The sequence below is a fragment of the Talpa occidentalis genome, unplaced genomic scaffold, assembly GCF_014898055.3.
Source record: "Talpa occidentalis isolate TD23 unplaced genomic scaffold, MPIMG_talOcc4v2.1 talOcc4.7, whole genome shotgun sequence".
NCBI lineage: Eukaryota > Metazoa > Chordata > Mammalia > Eulipotyphla > Talpidae > Talpa > Talpa occidentalis.
This window is the reverse complement of record NW_023605083.1, coordinates 86,249,258-86,264,047: the sequence shown is the minus strand read 5'-3', so window position 1 is coordinate 86,264,047 and position 14,790 is coordinate 86,249,258. Positions and strand designations below refer to the sequence as shown.

At 40.2% G+C, this 14,790-nt stretch overlaps 1 protein-coding gene across 6 annotated transcripts in view; it reads left to right on the top strand.

Moving 5' to 3' along the window:
* Positions 1 to 14,790, top strand: part of SMYD4 (SET and MYND domain containing 4) — a 49,419-nt gene that overhangs the window by 15,599 nt on the left and 19,030 nt on the right. For all 6 annotated transcript variants that reach the window (XM_037493478.2, XM_037493481.2, XM_037493477.2 and 3 more), the window contains exons 3-5: positions 2,467 to 2,611; positions 7,850 to 7,939; positions 10,291 to 11,455. In XM_037493478.2, the coding sequence (XP_037349375.1) occupies positions 2,467 to 2,611; positions 7,850 to 7,939; positions 10,291 to 11,455 (1,400 nt within the window). The remainder of the gene's footprint in view (positions 1 to 2,466; positions 2,612 to 7,849; positions 7,940 to 10,290; positions 11,456 to 14,790) is intronic.

The window sequence follows — 14,790 nt, the reverse complement described above, 5'->3', positions numbered from 1 at the left end:
CTCCTGTCTCACCTGCTGCTCCCCTCAGCAGTGTATCTCAGTAGATCCACCTGTTCTGCTCCCCACTCTGTCTCTGGTGAATCCTCTCTGTCCTGTACCCCAGTTCCTGTATAGATAAATAAATAAATCTTACCCAAAAAAAGAATTGAAAGTGGAATTTAAACAGGTATTTATACACCAATATTCAATGGCAGTATTATTCACAATAGCCAAAGGTGGAAACAACCCAAATATCCATCCACAGATGAATGGATGACCAAAAGGTGGTATATTCATGCAACGAAATAGTATTCAGTTGTAAAAAGGCATGAAATTCTGGTACATATCACAACATGGATGAACCTTGAAAACATTATGCCAAATGAAATAAACCAAGCATAAAAGAACAAATATTGTTTGATTCCCTTTATGTGAAGCACCTAGAATAGACAAAGTCATAGAGACATAAAATATAAGTTACCACAGGCTGGGGGAGGGAGGAATGAGGAGTTACTGTATAATGAGTATAGAGTTTCCATTTGGGATTATCGAAAAATTCTGGAAATGAGAGTAATAATGATTGTACAGTATTGTGGACTACTTAATGCCACTGAACTATATACTTTAATATGGTTAAAATGAAAATTTGTTATATATATTTTTCACAATAAGAATTAGAAAAAAATTGTTCCATATCACTCAACCTTTTTTTTTTTTTTTTACATTTTAAAAGAACTGGTTTATTAAGAAAAGGAGAGGGCCTCCCCTGTGACACAGTGATTGAGCGCTGGGTTGCGAAGCTCCCCACAGCCTCTGCAGCGCTTGTTTGATCCCCGGCCACCCGGCGAGGGTCCCACTTGGCGTGCAGACCTCTCCTGCCGCCCACTGCTCCCCTCGGCAGTGTATTTCATCAGTCTGCCTGCTCTGCTCTCCACTCTGACTCTGGTGAATTCTCTCACCCTCCCGTGCTTCTGACTGTACCCAGTGTTTATATAAATAAATAAATCTTTTTTTTTAAAAAAAAAAGACACCTGCATAGACACAGAAATGACAGTCTAAAGGCAGTCTTGGGACCACTTGCTCAAAATTTTTATAACATTCCAGAAGAAAAATTGAAAAATTTAAAAAGAATAGAGCATCCATTTACTTTTCAAAACTTTGAATCATTTACTGAGTTAAGCTTGGTGTCTAAAGAAAATGAATTATTGCGACTTAGTTCTTCATCGCACTGAAGAACAATTATGAAACATGGTCTATTATCATTTTGGATTAAGTGTAAAGAATATCTATTGTTAGGTAAGAATAGTTTTATTACTATTTACAACTTCTTTGTTTGAACAAGGATTTTTCATGTTTAATCTAATTAAAACAAAAGAAAAAAAATAAGTCTGCAGTACACCAGATATGCATGGGGTATTATCCTCATTTTTTCTAGGGTAGAATAAATTTAGAACCGGCATGAACACCTTTGAATTAAATGAAGTACTATTTTACTTTTTGTGTTATTTATTTTGAGATTTCTACATATTGTTTACAAATACTTAAAATCACTTAATATTGACTTACAGTATATGACAAAAATAATGTTTTGTGGCATTTCATATACATACACAGGCATCATTCTGAATCACAGTGTAAAAGGATTTGTAATAGTAAGTCTTTTTTAAAAAAGATTTATTTTATTTATGCCTGCAAGAGCTGGCGTGTAGGTCAGAAGTGCAGAGGCGTGAGAGGGTTCACCAGGGACAGCGTGGGGAGCAGAGCAAGCGGAACTATCGAAATACACTGCTGAGGAGAGCAGCGGGTGAGAGAGGAGAGGGCCAGACAGGAGAGGTCTGCTGTGCCGTGTGGGTTAGCTCCCTGACAGGGGAAATAGAACTTATGCTGCAGTGGCTGGGGATAGCTTGATAGCTCTGAGACTTTAACCCCTGCCCAGCAGGGAGGCCCTGTATACTTATATTTTTAACTTGCTAAGTTAAGGAAATTTCAGTTACTTGCAAAAATAGTACAGAGGATTGCTGTGTAATACCTTCCTTCAAATTCCCCAAATGTCAATATTTGACTGTATTACTCTTATGATTCTCTCCCCATCTTCTTTCTCCTCCCACCCCCATTCTCTGCCTCCCTTGTCTCTGCCAGTCACTTACTCAAATATTTTGAACAGTAAGTGGAGAATACATCTTGGTGCAAAGACTTTATATTATTTCTTTCTCCACATCAAGGCTTCTTTGTGATGTATTATTCAAGGGTAGTTCATTGGCCAGTGCTTATGAAATAAAGAATAAAAATTAGCACTCTGACCTCTGAATTGAAATTCTAGTCCATATGTCTCTGAGACCACAAAATTTCTCTCCAAGTCACAGCATATAATACGAACAACCTCATGTGTCCCACGATTTTGCAAACACTCCTTGTTCAAGTGCAATGGTTAAGAACTTTCCTTAAAATAAGTTTGTATGTTGTTTCTCTGTTTGTTTGTTCATGAAGACCTGAAGATGAAATGTTTTTGAAAAGGCTTTCTAGAGGTTACCTTGTGGAAAAGGACCCTGATGCTACTCTTTTCTACAGAGAACAAGGAAACAAAAAATTTCAGAAGAAGGATTATATGGGAGCCACAGTACTGTACTCTAAGGTAAAGCAATCCCAGCTCAGCTCAGCTGTCTCAACAGTTTAACAATGTATATTTTTCAAAAGATAGACTCATATTGCAAAATTATATAGAGCCTGTGTTAGCTTTGTTTATAGTTTGTGGATTGACTTTTTTTAATTGACTTAAAAAAAAAAAACTGGTAGAACTGTTCCTTTAACTATATTCTGAAATAGGGCAGTTAAATAAAATGTCCTGAGTTCTATCAAGAAATTTCTATTCCCGTATTTCTTCAGACTCTTTGTAGCATGAAGCTTGTTGTCCTACCTTACCCATGTCTGTCAGTCTCTCATCTGTCATTGAATTGTATGCCATTTTTGTCTGAATGACTTATGAGACAGTTACTTTGGCCTTCTTGAAAATAGCCAGATTTTTGGTTAACCAGTGTTAGCTTGCAACCAGTATTACTTAGATTAAATTAGAAAGGAAAATAAGCTCAATTTCCACTGCCTGGTTGAATTCCATTTTGAAGGTTGTCAGCAAATATTTAAAATTACCCTAAGCAGTATTTTTCAGCCGATCTGCCTGTTCTCTTCCCCATTCTGTCTCTGGTGAATCCTCTCACCCTGCACACCTCTGGCCTGTACCCTGGTTCTTGTATACATAAATAAATAAATCTTTAATTAATAAATAAAATTACACTAAGCAATACTGAGCTAGATTTTGAGGAGGAATAGTGACTTTTCACAATCTGTTGCTCTTATTGTCCTATTTACATAGTAGGAACTGAAATAAGATCTCTGAGAGACTTCTTCCCATAACTTTTTATAGATAGATATGAACTTAATAGGTAGCATGAATATATGGACTTGTACCAACATCTTACACATTAAAAGAATGAGTGTAAAGTTGAAAAGCATACCTCTATTCTGAACAGGCCTGTACTTAAAGTTTGAAATTAATTTTCCAGAACTGTCATGCCCCAAATTGCAACTTCCATAATAGCTGATAAAAGTCCTGCTTTGAAAGGTTACAAGAAAGAATCTAGCTAAATAATGTAATCATTAGTGATTACAGAAGAATTAAAGTCCATTAGCTGTAATGATCTAATAAATAGCTTAATTTTTTTTAGAGCTAATCTCTTCAACTTTATGTATGTGCATCATGAATGTGTTTGTATGGGAAGTTGTTCAAGGAAAATAAATAGTGAAATCAGACACAAATTTGAGGTTTGCTCTGAATTTGGAAGAGATGAGCCTACTTAACTCATGAAGCTAATATTTTGATAATGACAGTCCTTTGCAATTTTTTTATAAAACTGCTATTTTCTTTTTTAAAATAATATTTGTTGGTTTTGTCTGATTGTAAATGTAATGTATATTTACTTGGAAAATATACAGAAGCACAAAGAGTGAAATATCCCATAACCATTGATAGGCACTGTTAACATTTTTGTTTCTGTCCATTCAGCCAGACTGCCTCACCTCAGAAAATGTTTTTCTTTTACAAAGTTGCAATAATGCTGTACTTACTGTTTTGTAATCTGCTTTTTTCCCTCAGTGATTTATTGAAACCATTTTGTCATGTTATTAAATTTTCCACTAGCACGTGATTCTTTACAGCAGTCTTAGTGTTCCATTATCAAGAACTGTACTTGGGGCCTCCCCGGTGGCACAGCGGTTGAGTGCTGGGTTGCGAAGCTGCGCGGTCTCTGCAGCGCCAGTTCAATCCCCGGCTGCTCCCCGGCCACAGGAGGAGGGTCCCACATGGTGCGCAGACCTCTCCTGCCACCCGCTGCTCCCTCAGCAGTGTACTTCGGTCCTTCTGTCTGCTCTGCTCCCTGCTCTGGCTCTGGTGAATTCGTTCACTTCCAGTGCTTCTGACTGTACCCAGTGCTTGCATGAATAATAAATAAATAAAAAAAAAAAAAAAAAAAAAAAAGAACTGTACTTGATTTAGCATCTCCTAATATTGGCAGATTGTTTGGTATCATAAAGCTGCAATGAACATCTTTCTCCATAAATATTTTTACACATCTGTTTATTCCCTTAGTATAAATTCCTAGAATGGCCATTCTGGGTCAATCAGATGCATTTTTTAAAGGTTTATGGTCTTTATACTGAATTTTCTTTAGAGTAGAACTGGTTAACATCCCTTCTAGCATAGTGTGGGAATGTTCATTTTTCTCTGTCCTCAGCAATACTGTTATTATGGCTTTTATTATTATTTTATCTATTTTTGAGTAGGAAATAATTCATAGCAAGAATATATAATGTGATCTACTCCTCCTATCCTCTAGACCTAACTTCCCATCCGTGGAAGCACCTTTGAATGTATCTTTCCAGAGGTACTTTGACATATATACATATATACAAATAATCTCCCACTCCTGCATACACATACTCTTCTTACATAAAAAGACCATTCTATACACACTGCCAGCACCACATTTCTTTTCACTTAGTATCTTTTTTTTTTTTTTTAAGATTTATTTATTTATTTATTTATACAAGCACTGGGTATAGTCAGAGGCGCGGGAGGGTGAGAGAATTCACCAGAGCCAGAGCAGAGAGTAGAACAGGCAGAGTGACGAAGTACACTGCTGAGGGGAGCAGTGGGCAGCAGGAGAGGTCTGCGCGCCATGTGGGACCCTCGCCTGGTGGCCAGGAATCGAACCAGTGCTGCAGAGGCTTCGGGCAGCTTCACAACCCAGCGCTCAACCACTGTGCCACCAGGAAGTCCCTCACTTAATATCTTAAGATCTTTCTTATATCAGTACTTGAAGACCTTCCTCACTCTTTTTTTTTCCAGTGACTACATGGTATTTCATTATATGGATATATAGTATTTATTCAGTTAGTATCCTGCAGATCAGTATTTAAGTTGTATCTTATTTCTGTTTCATATAATTCTGTGATAGCAAACTTTGTGTATTATTCAGTACATATCTATAGGAAAAGTGATTGTATCTGTAGGATAAATTCTTAGAAGAATTGCTAGGTCAATGGAGATACGTATGTTGAAAGATGTATATGTATACCTTAGTTGTTTCCATAATCACAATATCCATTTACCCTCCCACTGGCAACTTCTGAGAATGCCTATTATTCCATTCCTTTGCTCCAACTCACTGTGCTGTCAGTTTCCTTTTTGTCACTCTGATAGATTAAAAAAACATTATCTCAATAGTTTCAATTTGCATTTTACTGACAATGAGGTATTTCCCATTAGAACACTCTGCTCATATCATTTGCGTATTTTCCTGTTGACTGTCATTTTATTGATCTGTAGAAACTGTTCATAAAGTAAAGAAATGAGCCCTTGCCCATGATATGAATTGAAAATATTTTTCCAGTTCAGTTTTTGTCTTTTGATATTGCTCTTATTGGCTTCTGCTATAAAAATTTTTTTGTGTAGTCAAATTAGCCTTTTATGACTTCTGGTTTTTGTGTCACGAAAGAGATTCCTGGGCCTCCCTAGTGGTGCAAGGGGTTAAGCACAGCACTGTGACGCTATTCACAGCCTCTGCAGCATGAGTTTGATCCCCAGCCAGCCAGGGAGCTACCCATATGGCATATCAGACTCTCGTTTCTTGCCCGCTGCTCCCTCAGCAGTGTATTTCAGTAGATCTGCCTGCTCTGCTCCCTACTCTGTCTCTGATAAATCCTCTCACCTCCCCTCCTTCTCACAGGCCCTCCCCTTCCCCATCCCGCACCTCTGGCCTACTCCCCAGCTCTTGTATGCATAAATAAATAAATCTTGAGGAAAAAAAATCTGATTCCTTATTCCAACATTATTTTATTTATTTATTTATTAATATTTTTAGGGCCTTCCCGGTGGTGCAAGGGGTTGAGCACAGCACTGTGAAGTTGTCCGCAGCCTCTGCAGCACTAGTTTGATCCTCGATCCCCAACGGCCAGGGAGCAGCCCACATAGAGCAGCAGACCTCTCCTGTCTTACCCGCTCTCTGTTCTGCTCCCCACTCTCTCTGGTGAATCCTCTCACCCCCTGCACCTCTGGCCTGTACCCTAGTTCTTGTATGCATAAATAAATAATCTCAAAAAAAAAATAAAGATTTATTTTTATTTATGCATACAAGAACTGGGGTGTAGGCCAGAGGTGTCAGGGGTGAGAGGATTCACTAGAGACAGAGTGGGGAACAGAACAGGCAGATCTACTGAAATACACTGCTGACGGGAGCAGTGGGTGAGACAGGAGAGGTCTGCTGCACCATGTGGGCTAGCTCCCTGGCTGGAGATCAAATTCCACGGTGGCTGGTGATAGCTAGATAGCTCCACCGTCTTTAACCCCTGCACCACCAGGGAGGCCTTCCAATGTTACTTTAGACTATTGCTATTGTTTTTTCTGGTGCTTTTATAGTTTCATTTTTCACATTCAGATTTAGAGTCAGAATTTATTCTAATGAAGCTTTATCATCTATGCAGAGCCAACTTTATTTTTCCTCAGTGATTACCTAATTATTCCAATATTTTCGTTGAATGATCCCCATCTTTTCTCTACTGATTTGAAATGTCACCATTATAACTTATCAATCCTTGCCAATTTGGTGGTAAAAAGAAGGTACCTTTTTCTGCTTTCATTTTCATTTATTTGTCTGTCCATATGTGAGCTATCCTTTTGTTTTCCATATATCACTAGGAAATATGCTATTTTTTCTTTTTTGAAGTTCTGTGTGTGCCACTTACCATTTGTTATATGTAAGATTATGCTTGCAATATTTCCCTCCATTTTCATTTACCTTCAGTATTGTTTATGTCTGAAGCTGTGTCTGATGCTCTTATCTTCCAGGTTTTTTTTTTTTTTAAAGATTTATTTATTTATACAAGAACTAGGGTAAAGGCCAGAGGCTTGGGAGGATGAGAGAATTCACAAGAGATGGAGTGGGGAGCAGAACAGACAGACTGAAAACACTGATGAGGGGAGCAGTGGGCGAGGCAGGAGAGATCTGCCATGCCATGTGGGCATTTCCCTGGCCTGCCAGGAATTGAACTGGCAGAGATAGCGGACAACCTCACAGTGCTGCACTCAACCTGCTGTGCCACTGGGGAGGCCCTTTCCAAGTATTTTGAATATTCATTTCCTTACTCTAGCTTCACAGCATTGCTATAAGGTTGTTAAAAATAAAGCTAAAGCACGAAGAGATGCAGTAGTTTTCCCAATTTCTTACACACTTTAATAGTGAAACACCTATTGCCTGAAAAAAAAAATGCTTTCAAAATACTAGTTTTCATTTAAACCTTTAACCAGTTCATTATTTTGCAGGGAATATCACATTCAAGGCCGAACACTGAAGACATTTCACTGTGTTATGCCAATCGCTCTGCAGCCCTTTTCCACCTGGGTCAGTTTGAAGTGAGTATCACAGTGTGAATGGAGAGGGTCTGTGGAGGGGGTCGCTTGAAGACTAGACATAAAACACTAAAATTGAGACATGCTGCTGAATTGGTTAAATGGAAGCAAATTGACATCTTCACAAATTATTCTCTTTCTCCTGATTCATTTCACCTATCACAAGTGATCATTGGGTTGGTGTTGACTGACAAGGAAAAGTTATGGTACATTCTACAGGGCCACGTATTAAACTCAATGGGTCAGCGGTTCATGGTGTCCAGATCAACTGTGAGATATGTTACTAATAATATTTCATGTTCCAAGTATTGGCAGAATTTTTACTTGCTTGGATATTTGTTTTTTTAATTAAGTAGAGTATGTTCAAGATTATTTCTACTGGGGCCTTCCTGGTGGCACAGGGGTTAAAGACAGCGCTATCAAGCTATCACCAGCCACTGCAGTATGAGTTTAATCCCGACCAGTCAGAGAGCAACCCACATGGTGCAGCAGACCTCTCCTGCCTCGCCCACTGCTCCCCTCAGCAGTGTATTTCAGTAGATTTGCCTGTTGTGCTCCCTACTCTCTCTCTGTTGGATTCTCTCAGCAGCCCCACCCCCCCAACCTCTGGCTTATACCCAGTTCTTGTATGCATAAATAAATAAATCTTTATAAAAAAAAAGATTTCTATAGTAATGTAGCTCATGCATATATGCGTTTTGAGTTGGGAAAGTAAGAGTTGCCTTGAAATGCCCGTATATACCTATGAAGACATGGGCCTTATGTGAGTTACTTTCTCTTCATACCCTAATTGAAGTCTAAGAATAAGCTCTAAATGACATTTGGTATATTCATTTTGGTATTCCAGAGAAAGTTAAATTATACCCTAGAGTTAAGAACTGTTTGAATAGGCAACTATGAACCAGAGACACTTTTTTTTTTTTTAAATCGTCACTTCTCTTTTTTTTTTTAAGATTTATTTATTTATTTATATAAGCACTGGGTACAGTCAGAAGCACGGGAGAGTGAGAGAATTCACCAGAGTCAGAGCGGGGAGCAGAACAGGCAGACCGAAGAAGAAATACACTGCTGGGGGAGCAGCGGGTGGCAGGAGAGGTCTGCGCACCATGTGGGACACTCGCCCGGAGGCCGGGGATCGAACCAGTGCTGCAGAGGCTGGGAGCAGCTTCGCAAGCCAGCGCTGAACCGCTGCGCCACCAGGCGAGGCCCCAGAGACACTTTTTGTGGGGTGAGGGGTGGGAGGGGAGGGATTGGGGTCAAAATGGGGGGGTTGCAATTGTATGGGGAATATAAAAATAAAATTTATTAAAAAAAAAAAAAAAGAACTGTTTGAATAGGGCCTCCCTGGTTGCACAGGGGTTAAAGTCTCAGCACTATCAAGCTATTACCATTGCAGTATGAGTTCCATCCCCAGCCAGTGAGCTAACCCGCATGGGGCAGCAGACCTTTCCTGTCTCCCTGCTGCTCCCCTCATCAGTGTATTTTTTTTTAAGGTTTATTTATTTATACAAGAACCGGGGTACAGGCCAGATGTGCTAGAGGGTGAGAAGATTCACCAGAGACAGAGCGGGGAACAGAACAGGCAGACTGATGAAATATACTGCTGAGGGGAGCAGTGGGTGAGGCAGGAGAGGTCTGCCACGCCATGTGGGATTCTCGCTGGCCAGCCGGGATCAAACTCTTGCTGCAGAGGCTGCAGACAGCTTCAGAGTGTGGTGCTCAACCGCCTGCGCCACGCAGAGGCCCCTCTCATCAGTATATTTTAGTAGATCTGCCTGTTCTGCCCCCCACTCTGTCTCTGTTGAATCATCTTACCCCCAACACACCTCTAGGCTACACCCCAGTTCTTCTATGAAAAAATAAATAAAATCTTTTTTTTTTTTGAAAGAAAAAAGAAGTCTTCCCTGGTGGTGCAAGGGGTTAAGTCTCAGCACTATGAAGCTATCTGCAGCCACTGCAGCACAAGTTCAATCCCTTGCCAGGGAGCTAACCCACATAGCGCAGCAGCTCTCTCCTGTCTAGCCCACTACTCCCCTCAGCAGTATATTTTAGTAGATCTGCCTGTTCTGCTCCCCACTCTGTCTCTGGTGAATCCTCTTACACACACCCTCTACACCCCAGCTCTGGCCTACACCCCAGCTCTTTTATGCATAAATAAATAAAATAAATCTTTTTAAAAAATAACTAAAAAATCACTCAATAGGATATGACTTCAAGAAATAAGCAGATGGTTAGAATTGCTCCATTTTTAATAACTTTTAATAATCTTTCCTGTAGATTTTGGTTAAAATTTTTACGTAGGCATTGAAGAATAAGGACCAAGGGTCATTTGGGGATTTCCTGTCTGTTTTCAGACATGTCTTAAAGACATCATCAGAGCCCAGATGCATGGATATCCGGAGAGATTGCAACCGAAGATGATGTTGCGTAAGGCAGAGTGTCTGGTGACTCTGGGGAGATTACAGGAGGCAAGCCAAACCATCAGTGATCTTGAAAGTAACTTTATTTCCAAACCAACTCTAGAGCCTACCCAGTTTCAGAAGATGCAGAGAAATCTCTGTCATCTGAAAATGAAGATACAAGAAAAGGAGAATCTCACAGAAACCTTCCCAGCAACTCTAACCAAAACCTTTGAGGATATGAACCTAAGGGAAGAAAATGGACAAATTTCTGGCGCCTCATCATCTGTTAGCTTACACACAGACCCTTTAAAAGGTCGCTATCTGATTGCCACAAAAGATATTCTCCCAGGAGAGCTCCTGGTGAAGGAGGACGCTTTTGTGAGTGTCCTTACCCCAGGAGAAATGCCACCACTACATCATGGCCTAGAGAGCAAATGGGATACCACAATTACCAATGGGGACCTCTATTGTCACCGATGTTTAAAGCACACTTTAGCCACAGTTCCCTGTGATGGGTGCAGCTATGCCAAGTATTGCAGTCAAGAGTGTATGATGAAGGCCTGGAATCTCTACCATAGTATAGAGTGTTCTTTAGGGGGGCTGCTTCTTACACTGGGTGTCTTTTGCCACATTGCCCTGAGAGCAACTCTTTTAGCTAGATTTGAAAATGTTGGCAAAGTCATAAGTAATCTTTGTGATGAGATTAATGACAAGGACATCTGTCTTCCTAAAAGCGAGCATCTGGCAAAAATTCTCAGTTATGACCTGGGAAAGGAGAGTGAGAAAAGTGACAGAACAGCTGAGACCCCAATTCCTGGATGTGACATTAATGGAAAATATGAAAATAATTATAATGCTGTCTCCAGCCTTTTGCCTCATACTGAAAACCACAGCCCAGAGCACAAATTTCTCTGTGCTCTCAGTGTGACTGCACTGTGCAGGCAATTGGAAGCAGGCAGTTTGCAGACCTTCACAATGGATCTGAAGTCCTCTAAACCTGAAGCAGCAGAACCTCCTGCCTTTTGTCCAGAGTTGACTATTTGGGGAGTGGCCATGCTGAAACACATGTTGCAGTTACAATGCAATGCTCAGGCAATAACCACCATACAGCAAACAGGTAAGAGGGAAATTTTTTTTTTTTTGTCTGAAAGTATTCTTGACATACCAAATGTTTAGGGAGAATGAGTGGTAAAGGAAAACAGTAGTATTCAAATTAGTGGTCTTGGGCCTCCCTGGTGGCCTAGAAGTTAAGTCTCAGTGCTATCATCTCTATGACCTGAGTTCAATCCCTGGCCAGGGAGCCAACCCACATGGCACAGTAGACTTCCTGTCTCTCCTGCTGTTCCCCTTAGCAGTGTATTTCAGTAAATCCACCTATTCTACTCCCTACTCTGTGTCTCTCACCCACTACACCTCTGGACTACATGCCAGTTCTTCTCGACAAAAAAAAAAAAAAAAAAACACCAAATTAGTGGGCTACCGGGAAGGCAATGGTGTCTTGTATTGCTGTTGAATAGTTACGTGAACTTAACAAATTATTTAATCCCACTCTGCCTTGGAATTCTCATCTGTAAAATGGATAATCTCACCTAACTTTATAGAGATTTTGAAAACGATGTGTTTGTATATATACTTAAAAATCCTATGGATACGAGGGTGATGTGGCTGTAACTTGTCACTCCATTGATTACCAAGGTTGATTCATCTGATCTGACTGCCTGGGCCAATGTCCTCTTCCTCTCCCACCACTCCATATGTGTGTCTCCCTCCCAAAGCTGCACACTTTGTTGAAGAGGATGGCCTTCCCTGAATAGAGACAAACCATTCTTTGGTCAAGGGTATAGGAATAGCTGTGCTCCCCTGCTAGGAACTCCAGACTGGTTCTCAAGGTTAAAAACCTATTACTGAGGGGTTTTGATTGTAAAGGAAAACTGAAACAATAATCAAACCAGACTGTAGAAAGACTGGGGCCTATAATTGAGTTAAGGTATCAGGATCTTAACTCACTCTGTGACTCATCTGCTCTGTCTCTTCTCTCCAACTGAATTTTCTCTATTCTTCTGTTTTAAATTTCCAAGAGAGGAATCTCACCCAGCACAACTTTTCACATAATTCTACCATAAGCTGTTGGCTCACCTATATTTAGACCGCCCTCTGGTCAGGTAGCCAACCATATAAAGGCCACCTCAGGAAACAGACCAGCCTAGCCCTGCTTTCCTGAACCAGAACCTACAGATACCACAGTTCAATGTAGATCCGGAGATGCCCAGCATTGTGGTGGCATCTCTAATATCACTGTACTGACAACAGATATTGTTATTACAAAGGAAATGGTGATTCCAATATTTCTGTTGTATGAGCTCCATTTTATAGCAAATAATGTTTTTTTTTTTTTTTTTTTTTAGCAAATAATGTTTTTCAATTCAATCAATTTGTTTTACTTTTCTCAGTTTTCTAATTAACTTTTGAGAAGAGGAAGAGTAGCATATTAACTAAACCTAGAATTTATATACAGAATTAATATTTTTAAAGATTTGAGGTTTTTTATTTATGCATATAAGAACTGGAGTGTAGGCCACAAGTACAGAGGGTGAGAGGATTCACCAGAGACAGAGTGGGGAGCAGAACAGGCAGATCCACTGAAATACACTGTGGAGGGGAGCAGTAACTAAGACAGATGAGGTCTGCTGTGCCATGTGAGTTAGCTCTTTGGCAAGGGATCGAATTCATGCCACAGTGGCTGGCGATAGCTTGATAGTGCTGAGACTTTAACCCCTACACCTGGGAGGCCCTACAGAATTAATATTAACTGTGGTTTAACTAAACTGTGTACCCTTAATTCTTTTGATCTCACACTAGGTAATCTAGAATTTTGTCAATCTTTGGATTGGTTATTTTCATATTGAATTTTATTTCAGCTGCCAAGTTATATGATACATAAGCATTTCACAAGAGAGACTCTATTACCCACCCTGAGGCACATTGAACATCTAAAAATAGATGTTTTGGGCCTCCCTGGTGGTGCAAGGGGTTAAGCAATGCACTGTGAAGCAATCTGCAGCCTCTGCAGCACAAGTTCGATCCCCAGCCGGCCAGAGAGAAACCCACATGGCAAAGCAGACCTCTCCTGTCTCACCGACTGCTCCCCTCAGCAATGTATATCAGTCAGTCTGCCTGTTCTGTTCCCCACTGTGTCTCTGGTGAATCCTCTAACCCCCTGCATCTCTGGCCTATACCCCAGCTCTTGTATGCATAAAGAAATACATCTTTAAAAAATAAATAAATAAAAATAGATGTTTCATCCCATGATACTACGAAATTACATTTCAAGCTAGTCTCCATTTTCTTCTATGCCTTCTTTGGCTTTGAGCTATTGCCACCTTCTAAACTACATCTGTTGAGTATCCAGAATTATGTTTTCTTTTGGATACATATACTGTCATTTTTAAAAATAGTGTTTTCATTTGTCTGAATATTAAAAATAGTATAAGGAGCTTTCAGATTATAATTATAACTTTCTCTCACATGGGAGAAAGTTACCAGCTCTTGAGTCTGTTGCTTCTTGCCTCTAAAATACTTAATAGAAGGTACAAAAAAGATGCAAATGTCAGGGGCCTCCCCAGTGGTGCAGTGATTGAGCGCTGGGTTGCGAAGCTGCCCACAGTCTCTGCAGCGCTGATTCGATCCCCGGACACCGGGCGAGGGTCCCACATGGCACGCAGACCTCTCCTGCCATGCCCGCTGCTCCCCTTAGCAGTGTACTTCATCGGTCTGCCTGCTCTGCTCCCCACTCTGGCTCTGGTGAATTCTCTCACCCTCCCGTGCTTCTGACTGTACACAGTGCTTGTATAAATAAAGAAATAAATCTAAAAAAAAAAAAAAAAAAAAAAAGATGTAAATGTCAGTAGCTCTGAAAACTGTAGAAACTTATCCCTAACTCAAGCTGAATTGCTGAGGCAGAATGGCAGAGCTATGTTGAAAGAAAAAGTTTTCCTCGGAGGGGATTATGCTAAGCAAAATGAATCAGAAGGAAAAAAACATGCCACATGGTTTCACTTATATGTGGAGTACAGAAAAACAAAACAAAGGGTCAGGTAGAACCAAGCCAGTAACAAATACTAGAAATTTCTCTGTAGAATTAAGTTTACCAGAGGAGGAGTGAATGGGTGGAGAGCAAAGTGTGGAGAGGACTCAGTGGATTATGGTGGAGGACTATGGGTGCTTTGGTGATGGGTGTGATGGTAACATGCAGCTGAAGAGATGTGATCATGTACCTTTAAATTATGTACAGTGTTGTAAATCAGTGTTATTTCAATTAAAAAAAGAGCTTTCTATACACTTCCTCCGTTGACCTACCCCTTGCAAAGAATCTTAGCCTAAATGTTTTTCTCTATGTACTTGACATTTAATTATAGTCAGTGTTTAACTGCATAACAAGTTTTGGGTGAAATT